Genomic DNA, 15,785 nt, shown 5'->3' with positions numbered 1-15,785 from the left:
AGGAAAAAAAAAATCAAAAATAACCAAAATGTTCAGCAGTAGGGGATTGGTTAAATTATACGACATTCATGTGTTGGACTACTTTGCAGCCCATGAAAATCACAGTGCACATGTATATTTACTGATGTAGAAAGACACTTACAAGATATTGCTAAGTGGAAAAAGCAGTATAACAGTATGTAGTAATATGCATAGTATGATACTATTTGGCCTGGTTTTATTCATTCATGCATTCAGACTTTAGGTAGTAGCTGTAGACATATACAAGAGAATAGGTAAAAGGGAATAGAAACCCCATTAGTACTGTGAGCTCAGGGGAGGAGGTGACAGGTTGGAAAAGAGAGAGATAATGCTAACATGATCATTACAAAACTGGGACAGGCTACCTCCAGCTTTTTAGAAGGTAAGAAAATTAAGTCGGGTCATGAAGAGAGTCCAAATGTACACTATTCAGGAGACTTTTTTTAATACGTTGAATTTGACTTGTAAATTATTTTTCACCTTCTGCACTGTAAGCCACTGGAGGACATAATCTTTGGACTGATTAATCTTTTATACCCCCAAAGTCCATAGTACACACTCTGGTAGAAAGTAGATGTTTAGTGAATATTTATGAAATAGAGAAAGGAAGTTACAAAATTATTTATTTTAGGAGTAGAAATAATAATGTGACACTCAGCAAAAAGAGATGAATTCTAATGAGTGGCACTCCATGGGGAGATATTCTTTTAGCCAGAGGGCCCTTTTTAATCTGAGCACTATTCCAGCACATCACAAGAAGATTCAGCCGTAGTTTTTCACCCTCTTCTGAAGATAGCAGGCCTCATCCATGTCCTAGGTTATAAACAGGAATACAACAGAAGGTGGGATTCCCAGCAGCCAATTTGATCTCTAGTTATGGGAGTTCTTATGTCTAGGATTTCCACCTGTGGTTGCTGAACTCTGACTAGTAAAATTTTATTTAAATATATTTTACATATTTCAGTACAAGCAGTGGTGCATGGCAATGGACCAAGGGAAAATCCCTTCTGAAATAAAGGCCCTACTCACTGGAGAGGAGCAGAACAAATCTCAGCAGAACTCAAGCAGGCACATGAAAGCTGGGAAGACAGACGCTAACAGCAACTCCTGTGAGTACAGTACATGGGAGAGTTTATCTTTAGAAGAGTGACTTAAAGTAGGCTTTCTGTTGACCACCTTCCTTGCTGTGTCTTCAAATAAAATAAAATGTTGATGTCATTTGTAATACACTAATAAGCAAGTGAACTGGTGTTAGATTCTAAATATTGAAATGCGTTATTCATGGGGTCTATAAAGAGCAACTGATAAATTCATGGGAAAATTTTAAAGTAGACTCAGTCAATAAGTGAGAGTGTACCAGTCTAGTTATTTTTTTGGCCGCACTGCACGGCTTGCGGGATCTTAGGTCCCCGACCAGCGATTGAACCTGCACCCTCGGCAGTGAAAGCACCAAGTCCTAACCCCCGGACTGCCAGGGAATTCCCTAGTTACTGTTAATAATAACAATACCTTTGATTTTGATTTACAAAGTACTTTCACTTATGTTTATCGTAATTATTTCCTCCAGTAATTGTGTGAAGTATAATTGTACTTTTTATTTTATAGATGAAGAAATAGCACAGGTGCTGCTTGGTAAGGTGCCCAAGGTCACACAGCTATAATAGTAGAACCTGTCCTCACCTAGTTCAGGCTCTATCTAGTACAGTAGCCCATCACCGGTAAGGATTTTGTTTTAATTAAGGAGAAATTCACATAACATAAAATTAATCATTTTAAAGTCACAATTCAGAGGAATTTAGTACATTCACAGTGTTGTACAACTACCACCTCCGTCTGGTTAGAAAACATTTTATCACCCCAAAAGAAAACTCCAAATGCATTAGCAGGTTGCTCGCTGTTACCCCCTCCCTCCAGCCCCTGTTAACTATGAATCTGCATTCTGTCTCTATGGATTTACCTCCTCTGCATATTTCGTATAAATGGAATCACACTGTGTGACTTTCTGTGTCTGGCTTCTTTGACCTAGCATAATGTTTTCAAGGTTCATCCACCTTGTAGCATGTATCAGTACTTCACTCCATTTTATGACTGCATAATATTCCATTGTATATGTATACCACAATTTGTTATCCATTTACCCACTGATGGATATTTGTTTCTACCTTTCGCTGTTGCGAACAGTGCTACTATAAACATGCATGTACAAGTATGTATTTGAGTACCTGTTTTCAGTTGTTTTGGGTATATATCTAGAAGTGGAATTGCCGGGTCATACGGTAATTCTATGTTTAACTTTTATTTATTTTTTAAAATATTTATTTATTTATTTATTTTTATTTCGGCTGTGCCGGGTCTTAGTTGCGGCATGCTGACTTCTTAGTTTCATCATGTATGGGGGATCTAGTTCCCTGACCAGGGATCAAACCCAGGCCCCCTGCATTGGGAGCGTGGAGTCTTACCCACTCGACCACCACAGAAGTCCCTATATTTAACTTCTAGAAGAACCACAAATTGTTTTCCACAGTGGCTGAAATATTTTACATTACCACCATAGTATATGAAGTTTCCCATTTCTCTGTGTCTTGCCAACACTTCTTATTTTCCATTTTTGAAAACTGTAGCCTTCCTAGTGAAGTGGAATCTGGTTGTGGTTTTGATTTACATTTCCCTAATGACTAATGACATTGAGCAACTTTTCATGTGCTTGTTGGCCATTTGTATGTCTTCTTTGAAAAAATGTCTCTTTATGTCCCTTGCCTGTGTTTTAATTGAGTTGTCTTTCATTATGTTGCTGAACTGTAAGAGTTCTTTATATATTCTGGATTCTAGACCTCTATCAGATATATGATTACACATATTTCTCCCATTCTGTAGTTTTTTTCGCTTCCTTGATAGTGTCCTTTGGTGTACAAAAGACTTTAATTTTGAGGAAGACCATTTTATCTATTGTGAATTTTGTTGTTCATGCTTTGGGTACCATAGGTAACAATCCATTGCCAAATCGAAGGTCATGAAGATTTGCCCTGTGTTGTCTCCTAAGAGTTTTATGGTTTTAGGCCTTATATTTAGATCATTGATCTATTGAGTTAATTTTTCTATATGGTGAGAGATAGAAGTTCAGCTTAATTCTTTTGCATGTGAATATACAGTTGTCTCAGCACCATTTGTTGGAGAGACTCTTAAGGTTTTAGAATGAAGATGCCATATGTTGATTTCTTCATCATTGTGATTGCTTTGGGAGCACTTGAAAATAGTTATAAGGAAATGTTACAAACTTTTTATCTTTTAAAAAACTTTTTATAAAACGGAAGGATTGGCTTTTTATAGCTTTTATTAGATGAGGTAACATTTGCCTTAATCTAAATTCAGTTAATGAAAAAAAGCCAAAACAGTTCAGTTTTCTTTCAGTCTGTATTTGAAAATAGCCTTCCCGTAGATACTAAATTAAAAAAAAAAAAGCATGCATTTTAAAACAGATTAACCGAACTTCATTGACTTTAAAAGCATTCTTGAGACTTCCCTGTGCCTGGTGGTGCAGTGGTTAAGAATCCACCTGCCAGTGCAGGGGACACGGGTTCGAGCCCTGGTCCGGGAAGATCCCACATGCCACGGAGCAACTAAGCCCGTGCGCCACAACTGCTGAGCCTGCGTGCCACTACTGAAGCCCGCGCACCTGGAGCCCGTGCTCCGCAACAAGAGAAGCCACTGCGATGAGTAGCCTGCGTACTGCAAGGAAGAGTAGGCCCCGCTCACCGCAACTAGAGAAAGCCCGCGCATAGCAACGAAGACCCAATGCAGCCCAAAATAAATAAATAAATAAATTTATTTAAAGAAAAAGCATTCTTACATTGGTAACTTTATTTTTCAGGGTGAAGAACATATAAAATGATGAGTCAGTGATTGAAGCCAATATTCTGATTCTTATGGAGGATGAATAGGCAAGATTGTACTTCTTGGCTCCATTTACTACCTGCTGCTCAGTCATCTCTGTAAATTTGCAATTTCTACCAAAATATGTGATCATAGATCTCAAAGGATTTTGCTTTAGTTTTCAACACTTAGAAAATTTACAAGCATTCAGACCTGTTCTGGTTGGTATTGCCACCCATAGCATTTAACATGTTGCAATGCTTGAAAGTACAGTAGAGAGAATGAGTGAAGATTATATTTTTTGCACCTCAACTCCACATTGCTTTATTGGTTAATTTATATTCTTTCCATGTAATTCATGTAATTGTGTGTGTATGTGTGTTTAGGTGTCACTTCCTTTCATGTTTTTGATTGCCCTACAAAGAGAAACCAAATGGGCTGATTACTGACTATAAGTTCTCAGCCTTTATGGACCTAATCTTATTTCTTTATATTTACTTGAGTAATGTTTATTTTCTCCATGAACCATTTCTCCTGTGAGCCATTCCAGCATAAGCTGTGAGTATGTATTAACAAATATATACATTTCTATTTTTATAATCCGTAATGATATGCCCGTTTTAAATAATGTACACATTAACAAAATCCATCAAGAAAGCCCTTAAGATAGCCTCTATTTAAAACTTTTGTTGCCGTCTTTTCTAACTGTATTTATACAGGTTTGCTAGGGCCTAATTTGTACTTGGAGAATAATTAGTCAAACTTTATTTTTAAATAAGAAGTAACCTGTTAGGCATTTCAGTAACATACATCGTCTTGACAACCCATACAGTGTGTTTCTATTGTATGTCTATATATGTATATGGGGAGGGCAGGAGTGAATGTTCACACACATTTCGTTGTGTAACCACCTAATTTGGAGAATTTTTCTAAAGAAAATAGGATGGAATTAGCTGCTGAGATGGAGTTTCTGCCTCAAGAGATCTGGAACGAAATGAGGGACACATTGCTGGTGGATCTAATGGCGGTAGCCATAACCAGAACACTTAGTTTCTTCCCTGATTTGAGTTTCCTTATGAATGTATTCTGAGCCAGAGAGAAACACACTGTGGGTGTACATCCGATTCAGCCCTGGCCACGCCTCCACTCTGGAGTGAAGCACTGAAGCCAGAGTCGCCAGGGGGCCTGGCAGGAGGGGCAGAAGGCAGAAGAGTTCCCTCCAGTTCCCATCACAACTACCTTTGCTTTCTTCCTGGCTACCAAATGGAGTGATGGTTGAGGAATCACACTCAATATGATACACTCAGATCTGGGAATCTTTTGATGTCCCCACTGGGACACTTTAACACTCTCTCTTCTCTTTCCCATCGTTAAATCAGGAGTGTGTTCTCTGTTGCTGCTAAATTGTCATTGTTCTTTGCTCTAATGAAGCAAACATTTGGCTTCCAAACAATATGTGTTTTGTTACAAGGTAGTTTAAGAGGAGGCATCATAGTCTAGCTTGTCTGTGAGGGGGAACATGAGATGGACCACATAGTTTCAGCTGATGAAGTACCTCCCTCCTTCTCTGAGGCCATGCATTTGAATTAAGTGCTTCCCCTTAGCCTGAGTTCCTGAAGATCTCTTGTGCTTAGGTCGCAGACTCAGATCTCTAGTCTAGTACTGTGTGACAACCGATATACCACTAGCCCAGTCTGTTGGGCCTCTCTGTGTTTTGGAGGACTGGGGGTTTAAGAGTATTTAATGTCTTTTTAGGATCACAAATATAGATAGATTAAAGATTGTTAATATTCAGGCCTTCAGAATTTAAGTTTTTTAAATATAGTGTTCAGATTGTAATGGGTATGTTTTTGCCATCTGGTCTACTCAAATGTATATTTTTATTTTGCAAAACAGCCCAAGACTTACTCTACGTTGCTTTGTTCAGTACCTTTTGAATTCCCCCAGAAGAGTTGTTTTCAAAACAAACATTCCAAATGAATGTGGCTCTTCAATGGAATGTCCCCATTGTGCTTGAAGTGTTTCTCCTCTGGTTGTGATTTTAAATTATAGGCTCATTTGAGCTACTCCCCTTCCCGTCAGTATCTTTACAAGAGCAGTGACTTTGTCCTCAGGTAGCCGATGTGTAATTTTGGGTGAAAGTAAATTACAGTTTATTTCAGTTTAATCCTAAACCTATCTATTTGGTATTTTGGAGTAGATAAAACCGAGAGAAAAATTCTTGGTCTTAAAAAGGAATGTTCTGATTGCTTTGGGTATTGTGCTGGTTGCACGCTTTGGCCACTTGAAGCATGTTTATAAACGTCACTGATTAAAACAGCTGGAGCATTTCTTGCCCCATTCCAGTTAAGGAGCAGCATGCTGAAATCCTAGCATCTCTCACTCACCTATAAGGACAACATACAGGCTGAGAGAAAACAGAAGCGGGTGGAAGAGTCAGTGACCTCAGTCCCCCTTCATCTCTTCTGTTGTTCTCCTTGCTCTCTGAGTACACAGAGTAATATTTCCTTTTTCCTTTGCCCAAAGAAAGGAAGGTAAGGGGGAAAATAAATTTACGTATTTAGACCAGTCATATTCTGTTGTTAATTTAGCATAGATCCGTTGTATATTAGAGCAACTGAGTATAATATGGAATAAGTTTGACTAGATCACATTTTAGGATATAGTTGAAGTTCTTAAATTTTTTTCTATTTTATCTAAAATCTTTTTTATCTAAAATCTATTTTATCTAAATATCTAAATCAGGATCTTTCATGCTGCAGCAAATTCACATCACTGTTTACCAGCTAACTGACAGTATTTATCAGCATTACCATTTAGCATTTTATTTTATCATCTTTGAATTGATAGGCTTGATTTGGGTTGTTCCAAAAAGTATAGGTTTAAACTGGACTTAGTTAAAAGCAAATAAAATTTAAAAACGTAAATGCGATGTTTCACAAGAAATCAGTTGCATATTATCAATTACATTTTTAGTTTTAAAAGAGAGGAAGATTACTACTAAATCACATGGTATTTGGGGGCATTGAAGGAATTTTTCTTTCTCTGAAGAGCATTGTACAATTATATTTTTATGAAAAATAAAATATCTTCACCGGAGCCATTTCAAGTTGTCTGTTTCACAATACTGAAGTATGTCTGTATAAGCATAGTAAAAAGAGTATGAACTGGTCTTGAATCCATTTTTTGTGTAACCTTGAATTATGTACTCTCTCGGCTTATTTCCTCATCTGTAAAAAAGTGGGAGGATAACTTTCCAGAGTAATTGGTAGGCTAAATAGAGTTATGAGAAACTGCTTCTTAAGTAGTAAAGAATTACATTAAATTTTAAATATTCATGTGTGCCTGGGTTTGACTATTAAGATTTAAATCACTAACGATAAATATATTTAATGGTCTGGAATCTAAACATGTAGTGTTGCAGGCCTCATGTTTCTGAAGCCTTTTTCGCTATATCATTATGGCTGTCCCTGGAATGGTGTATAGCTGGGGGCTCTTCTTAGCAATGATAGCCTTCTATTAACTAGATCAATTTTAAGAAGTTACTGTTCCACCTGGCAGTAGTCCTACCATATGTATAAAGCAGGCTTTCAGGCTCTGCTAGGTAACCTGGCTCACTTTTCCCTTATTCCATCCATTTTACTTAATTACACAGTATCATGAATCGAAGCGGGACTGCTGTGTGAGGTTGTGCTGAATGTGCATTGCACAAAGGCACCCAGTTGAGGAGGCCTAAAATCGACCTCACGTTCCTTTCAACAAGCCACGTGAGGAGGAAAGGGTGCCTGCCACTGCTCACCAGGGCACACGTGTGGTGCAGGTCTGCCCGGAGAGGAGCCTTTCTTAATCCCTCTACCTGGAGGGTGCCTTTCATAAAACGCGCAAAACGACAGTGTGCTGCAGCTGGTGTATTGCTGGCCCCAGAGGAAAGCCAGTCATGTGCATCTATCCCAACTCCATGCTGAGTGACATCAGATTGGTAGCTTTTAATCAGCAGTGATGGGAGTACTGACACCACAGAAATCAGTAAATGCTACAAATCAGGGATTTCCCTCCCCTGCCAGAGAGTTGGTTTCCAGCCGACCACTGTAAAGGCCTAGTGTAGGCCAGCATGGCCCTGACCTGAGCAGCCACATTTGAGGCCCCACGTATCTGACTGGAGGACACATGGAGCTGGAAGGACTCTTTGTAAGTCTCTAAGAAGTTTGGAGGCATGCATGTCAAATTCAGATTACTTTACAAGACAGATGGTGGTCGTGACTCAGAAACGGTTATGGGTTGCAGAGAACTACCCAGGTGAACTCTAGAAATGACCGGGAGGCAGATCAGCTGAATTCTTAAAGCAAGCCTTGGGGTCAGAGTGGGTACAACTAACTTACGTATTGCTTTGTGACACAGTGCTCCCAACACTCCCGGGCTGGGGGTTGGGCTGCAGTTGGACAGTCAGCTTTGGCTTACAGGCCATTTTGACTCTGCAGTTAGATAAGTATTTGAGCAGGAAAAATCTCCTGAGATCCAACAGAACCCAATTCAATCCTGCCATGCCTCAGTGCCCCTTTCCTGAGAGGCAAACAGTGCCTGACAAGCACTTTAGAGCCCCGAACCTGGTCAAGTCAGCAGGCTAGAAATGACGACTCCTGTGCCTCCACTAAGTAGCCTTGGATAACCCAGAACCAGCAGGCCAAAAGCCCACACTGAGTTCTGGATTTTCCCACTTCAGTGGAATGAACACCATGCTTGCCGATACCACAGGAAAAGAAGGTATAGGGTTAATGATAAAAAGTAAATAATAATGCCCCTCAAACCTCGGCCCCCTAAGGAAATGAATTCCAACAACAACCACATGATCCTGGAAGCAGATGCTACCTCCACTGAACCTTCAGATGAGACCCTGACCCTAACCCTGTGATTGCAGCCTTGTGAATCAGAGGACACAGTTAAGCTGTATCCAGATTCCTGCTCACAGAAGTTATGAGATTTTTTTAAGTGTGGGTTATTTTAATCTGTCAAATTTTGGGGTAATATGCAATAATAGATAACTAATAGAATTGTTCCAGTTTTTTCCATGTGAAATATAGATTTCATATTCAACTTATAAAAATAAACTAGTTTAAAATATCTTCCAAATAATAACAAACAAAAAAATAACCATACTCCTTTTTGTCAGATCCCATATTCACCAAGCAACTTCCAGATTATACTTCCAGATTCCCAATTATTCCAAAATCAGTAAGAATGTGCCCTGAATAAGTCATCTAAGCATTCTGGTCATTGGAAAGAAATATACCCCCTTGAAAATCAATACTGGCCTCTGGTTAATATACTTCAGTCTCCTGTGAGGGTGACTAGGGAGTGGAGAGTCAACCTTAGTCTGTGGGGTCAGTTCTGGGACAGGTGGAGCCAGGTTGGGATAATACCACTAAGATCACTAGCAGCTTCCTGAGGCCAGGTGATGAATGCCGCTCCACCCAGCCTGCGTGCATCCAGCCTGCGGGTGATCTCAGCTGCCAAAGGGCAAGGTCTCACTTTCACCTTCCACAATGTGTGACGGCTCATATAAACCAAAAAACGGAAGCAGGTGCTATTGGAGATCTCTACCTAGTCTATGAAATTACATTGAGTTTTAATATGTGACCTGTTTTAGTTGAGGGTTTCTTTAAACCACAAAACCGATAAATACAGGCAGTGTTTTTCCCCTTTGTCCTCCAAACAGTATACTCACATATCTTTTCTTAAAAAAACAAAAAAGCCATAAACCATTTAGCTGGTTTAAATTTTTCTTCAAAATAAACTTAAAAGTTCCTTACAATATTTGTGTTTGTAAGTTTGAGTCTGGATTTTCATTGTGTTTCTTTGCCCTTTCACTCCAATTATCAAATAGCTTAAAAAAAAACAAAAAACAACAACAACAAAACTATCTTGACTTCAATTTCACTTGATTTCACTTAGATTTGTTTCTAGTTACAGTACAATTCACTTATGGTTCAACTGAAAACATATAATGGTTACATGTTTTTAGCTACAGAGTTGCCTACAATTAACTATGGCCAAGAGTGACTTAAGTCCAGTTTCACTGGTTTTTCTTATATTCGACTAGAATGGTTAAATTAACAGTTGAAACTGATTTCCCTCCATCAGTTCTTTCTATTGTATATGTGGAAATCGCAACACAAGAATAATGGTAAAAGTCTGCATTCTCAAGTGTTTTCATATCCTGAATTTAGACCATGCCTTCTTAATAGTTCAAAAAAAATCCCCTTTGGAGTGAGTGAATAGAAGCAGCTCTGTCACCTACCTCCCATTCAAGTTCCTGTTCCCAGTTGTTCCTTCCCCCTGAGTCTGCAAAATATTAGCAGAACTAAAAAAGAAAGAAAAGAAAAAGAAAAAAAGCTAAAGAAGGAGAACAATGCCACAATTTGAGAATGGTATTAAAAAACTGTTTCTACAAGTTAGCACATGGCAATAGGTGCTGAATAACTTGAAAATGGAAAACTCCATTGGGTTAGCAACAACTAAATTTAAATAACAACAGTAGAAAACCTTTTTTGAGGGCTTCCCATGCATTTGGTAATGCACCGAATGAATGATTTACATGGGTCTGGGCTCATTTTATTATAATCCTGTAGGGTGGTATGATAGTCTTACACGTCAGCTACGGTAGAATACCGAGTTATTTAAATCAACACTAACCTAGGTGTTGCAGTGAAGGTATTTTGTAGATGTGCTCAACAGCTACAACAAACTGACTTGAAGATTATCCTTGATAATATGGTTATCTAATCGGTTAAAGGCCTTAAGAGCAAAAAAAAAAAAAAAAATGAGGTTTCCCTAAGAAGAAATTCTGCCTCAAGACTGCAGCATCAAATCCTGCCTGCTGGCCTGCCCTAGATTTCAAACTGAAGACTGGAGCAACTACCTGAGTTTCCAGCCTGCCACCCACCCTACAAACTTCAAGCTGGCTGACCCCCTTAATCGCAAGAATCAATTTCTTAAAATACTGTCATCTATCCATCTATCTATCTGTCATCTATGTCCTATTGGTTCTGCTCTTCCTGGAGAACCCTAATACACGTAGGCATGTTATTTTCCCCATTTTAAAAATGGAGAAGCTGGGGTTTGAGAATTTGCTGGTTAAACAGGTGGTAAGCAGAACCTGAGCTTCAACACAGAAGTTGATTCCAGAGCCCTTGAAAACAACCATCATACTTGTGATTAAGGAAAACTTTGCTGGCTGGAGGTGTCACTGGAGTCTTGTGCCCAGTTTTTACTAATTTTTAAAGGGTGATTCAAGTATATATAGTCCATCTACCTGGAGAATCAGCCCAGAATTTTAATGAATCTGGACTGATGAATAGAGTATAAATCCATTCTTCTCAGACACTGTGCTCCCCACCCTCTCCACCATAAAACTCTTCACAGCTCTTTTGCTGCCCAGGTATCCATGCCATGGTCCGTGTAGCACATTCAGGGTCCTACTAGCAGAATATAGTCTCCTAAAACAGAGCACTCTTTGGAAGGTATTGCAGGGAAGCAGAATAGAGAGGATTCATTCAGAATTCCCTTATAGTTTTCATTCCCCATGTCTAGCTGTTGTGGGCAAACAGCTGAAACTGCTATATTGACTGTCCGCTACTGAAAACCAGATGATGTTCTCAAGCTTCCAGACCTGCATCATAACCCTGAAACCAGATACACACACCCAGCATTTCTGGGGGTCATTTTCCTGCAGAGTTAAAAATCACACATTCTTCAAATTATAGGTGAATCCTAATTGTATAACTCAATTAGGTTTGATGAGAGTTTTTAAAAAGCAATACTTTTAAAGAGGCTTCTTCTAGTAAGTCAGACAGAAAAAGACAAATATCATATGATATCACTTACATGTGGAATCTAAAAATATGATACAAATGAACTCATTTACAAAACAGAAACAGACTCACAGACAGAAAACAAATTTATGCTTACCAAAGGGGAAATGTGGGGAGGGATAAATTAGGAGTTTGGGATTAGCAGATGCAAACTACTATATACAAAATAGATAAACAACAAGGTCCTACTGTATAGCACAGGGAACGCTACTCAATATTCTGTAATAACCTATATGGGAAAAGAATCTGAAAAAGAATAGATATTTGTATATGTATCACTGTTTCACTCTGCTGTACAGCAGAAACACAACATTGTAAATCAACTATACTCCAATATAAAATTAAAAATTAAAAAAAAACAGAAAGAGATTCACAGACATAGAAAACAAACTCATGGTTACCAAAGGGGAAAGGAGGGGGAGGGATAAATTAGGACTTTGGAATTAACAGATACAGACTACTATATATAAAATAAATAAACAACAAGGACCTACTGTATAGCACAGGGAACTATATTCAATATCTTGTAATAACTTATCCGATAATGGAAAAGAATCTAAGAATATATACTTCTACCTTCAGGTGTCCAGTTTACACCTGAAACTAACACAGCATTATAAATCAACTAAACTTCAATTAAAAAAAATAATAAGGAGGCTTCTCCTGAGAAAGAAGACAGAGCTTTTGAACAGAAGTGTTCAGTTGAGCAAACAATTCAGAATGGCCCAGATTGTAGGTAGGGGCTCAAAAAATTAGAGGGTCTGAGGGAAATGAGACGGGCCAAAAATAAATTTAACCTAAAATAAATTTAACTGCCTACCTACCAGGAACACAGGAACATTTACTTTTAGGGAAAGTCTAGATTACACTGCTATGGAATCCATAAATTCTGAGAGTCAAATAATAAAAGGAGAAAAGAGAGAGGCCCTGGTAAGTGTGGGTGGCACAACTGCGTGTTTGGTGAGATGGGGTTTTTCGAAAATGCTACCATTTGTAAAATGGGTTTAAAATAATATTTTGACTAGTGATTTCATGTCTGTAAAGGGTATTAATTATTTTGGAATTTCCTCCTATGTTGAGATGCTTTGTGTTTTGAACACACTGATTAGTTAATCTGCAGCTGCTGCTCTGGGTGCTCAGCAATTGTCACTGTCTTGTTGCTATGCAACGAGGACTGTCCCCCAAATCGCCAGTGTGCCAGGCCCTGTGAAGAGCTGGTGGGGTCTGCCTACTGGCCACAGTGCCACCAAGCGGTCGTTCTGCAAAACAGTGGCACCAAGCTGGTTCGTCTCCATGGCTGTCTAATCACGGCCCCCTAAGGTCGTCTCTGCTCCAGATGAATTAGCAGGTTCACTAAGCAATGGGGAATTGTTTATTCTTTTCATATTCTTCCCAACACAGTGAGGATTTTTTCACTCCAGTGAATGCATCATGCCAGCAGCACGGCAAATTTAAAGAATGTTGGACTGGTTGGCAGAAGGCATTTTTGTTTACCCCTACATTGACCTCTCTTGGACATAATTTGCTCTTCTAAACAGTGAGGGGCTTGGGTTAGGTCTCCCAACGTCCCATTCCTTCTACTCTAAAAGTCGAATTCTTTGCTTCTGTTACGTGTGGTTTTTATAAGGAGCATAACCTTGAAGCTGATCCTGGTCCAGCAGCTCCAACAGATCTTGCTTCTGTTGCTTCAAGCAAGTTTGGCAGGTGGCAGCAAGGCTGGAGGGTGAAGGGAAGCACTGCGCCCACCAGGAGAGCCAAGAGTGCCAACCTTATCTGGCAAATGACTCTGCTCCCCACATGCTTGGTGAAGGTCCCCCTGGATGAAACTGCCCTTGCTGAGAACTCTGGCCCAGGGCATTCATTGGTCCCAGGCACCCTGGGGAAACCTGTGACGGAAGGTCCACAGGGAAGTGTACCTGAGCAGGATGTGCTGATGGACTTTGGGCAGCAGGCTGGTGGCACTAATGATTTCACTGACAATTAGAAGGAAAGGAGAAATTCGAGTTCCACCTCAAAGGATGCGACCCTGCCCCTTCCTCTGATGGTCTGTGGGCACCTGGAGCCAGGGAGGGGAATTGCTCTCCTCAGAACCCTGCTTCCCATTAGCTTTCCTGAACTCCTGTTTGGAGGCTACATGAATCTACATTTGTGATGCACCTTGTCATGTGCCTGATAAGGAGACTGGAGTTGTTTTCTTATTCCCCCCAACAGCCTGCCTCCCTGTGCTTGGCAGGTAAACGTGAGGTATGGTGAATGTTGTTCCTGTACTGCTGGGACTTATGCAAATCTTCATCAATCTGTGCGTTACATCCAGTTTCTTCCAAATTCAGGATCAAGTGAGACAACAGGAATCCTAAATATTAAACTAAAAAAATAAAATAAAATAAAATGAATTATCCACATGCTGAGAAAATGTAGCTGAATTATCATAGGTCATGAGACTTCAGAGCTCTCTCCATTGTGATTTGATTAACACTCTTAATTTGTCATTATTTGGGGGGATTTAAAAAAAAACTAATCTCGATAACAAGAGTTTGTAAGAGGTTGCCTCACGGAATTTCCACCCACTGGGGGAAACTCACAGAACATTAAGGACAGAATGGAGCTTTATAATCATCTAGTCTTTTTTGGTTTTAACTGAGACCTAAAATACATATATAAATAAAATTAAAGTAAATGAAATTTTACTTGTTACAATCTCACTTTAAAAAATAAATTTTTAAAAAAAGTACTGCAGGGTCTCTTCTATTTTTTAACAACTCTGGGCCACAAAATACAAGGGCCATGTGACATAAACATCTGGCTCATTTTGTCTGGTCAGCCATTGGCTGATAGGATAAGGAAGAATATGTGGAGGGGAAAGAAAACGAAGAAAATACAAGACACTTTTTATCTTCTGACTTTGATTAAAGAAAGCACCTCCACTTAAATGCATCAGCTCTCTAGATGTTTTGTGGATGGAATACTTTATTGTTCTCATTCTTTGCCCCAAATATCAAGCCTAATCTTGTCTTGTTTCCCTGTGTCTGCGAGGTGGGATGTACAGCTTCTTTCCCATTTCAGACGTTTAGCACCACCAGCCCAGGAACCTAGCCACAGCCAAGGAAAAGGTGAGGGCCAGCTTACTAAATTTCTAGACTCTCCTGTTAAGAATGCCACGTTCTCCCAGACCTCAAGATTTCCACGCAGGCGGCAGCCATTAGGCCCACAGAGGTCTGGATGGGTTTGGCTACTCATGTATTCCCTGGAGAGAAACCTGTCTTGTCAAGGAAAGACCAGCAGACTTGCAGTTAGGGGACCTGAGTGTGAAAAACAGCTCGGTCACACTCCGACTTGGGCAAGTCCCGTAGAGATGATAATATGAACATCACAGAATACTTGCGAGGATAAAGTGAGATAATACAGGTAAAATCACTGAACAACTGATATTATTATTTGCAATTCTCGTTAGCTAAGGTGTGAAAATGCACACCAGTCTTGTTTGAATAAGTACATCTTTAAAATGTGCTAGTCCTAGATTTGAAATAATGGAGAACTGGCAACCAGAGAAGAAAATCTCGAGTTACCACAGCCAAAGAAGAGTCTGAGCTTGCTGAGGGTATGATGATACATCCTGGAGAGAGATGAGGGGTAGGAAGTGCTGGCTGGAGAAATGGCCTCATGTCTGAGTGTCCAGGAGAAAGAAGAAAGCACTCCTTGGGCTTGCTGTCCTAGGGTATAGGGGCAGCGCCGGGCAGCCAAAGGTGTCTGCCTGAACTGCAGAGCGCAGGGAGATCCCATCTGCACTTCTCCCTTTGGCATTTTCTGGGCTTGCCCAGCCAGGGTCCCTGCTCATTTTCTTGAGTTTAACTCAGAAGAGACGTAAACATCCTGGACACAGCCTAGATGGGACACAGATGTGAGGAAAACAGCACGGCCACTTCAAATGTTTCAAGGCATCATCAGCTGGTTAGGTTAAGGGAGAATGAAAGAGAGACAGAAAAAGAGACAGAGACCAAAATTAGGCAACTCTATAAGCTTTCTTTC

General features: G+C 39.7%; 1 protein-coding gene across 1 annotated transcript in view; it reads left to right on the top strand.

Annotated features, from left to right (window-relative positions):
- The window catches only part of CREBL2 (cAMP responsive element binding protein like 2), a 30,989-nt gene extending 25,985 nt beyond the window's left edge, over positions 1 to 5,004 (top strand). Inside the window, exons 3-4 of the mRNA XM_007469332.1 lie at positions 986 to 1,130; positions 3,890 to 5,004. Of these exons, the coding sequence (XP_007469394.1) occupies positions 986 to 1,130; positions 3,890 to 3,894 (150 nt within the window). The 3' untranslated portion in view covers positions 3,895 to 5,004. The remainder of the gene's footprint in view (positions 1 to 985; positions 1,131 to 3,889) is intronic.
- The last annotated feature ends 10,781 nt before the right edge of the window (positions 5,005 to 15,785 follow it).

Source organism: Lipotes vexillifer, unplaced genomic scaffold (genome assembly GCF_000442215.2).
Source record: "Lipotes vexillifer unplaced genomic scaffold, Lipotes_vexillifer_v1.1 scaffold395, whole genome shotgun sequence".
NCBI lineage: Eukaryota > Metazoa > Chordata > Mammalia > Artiodactyla > Lipotidae > Lipotes > Lipotes vexillifer.
Note: the sequence above shows the minus strand (reverse complement) of the source record. Positions and strands in the feature narration are given on the sequence as shown.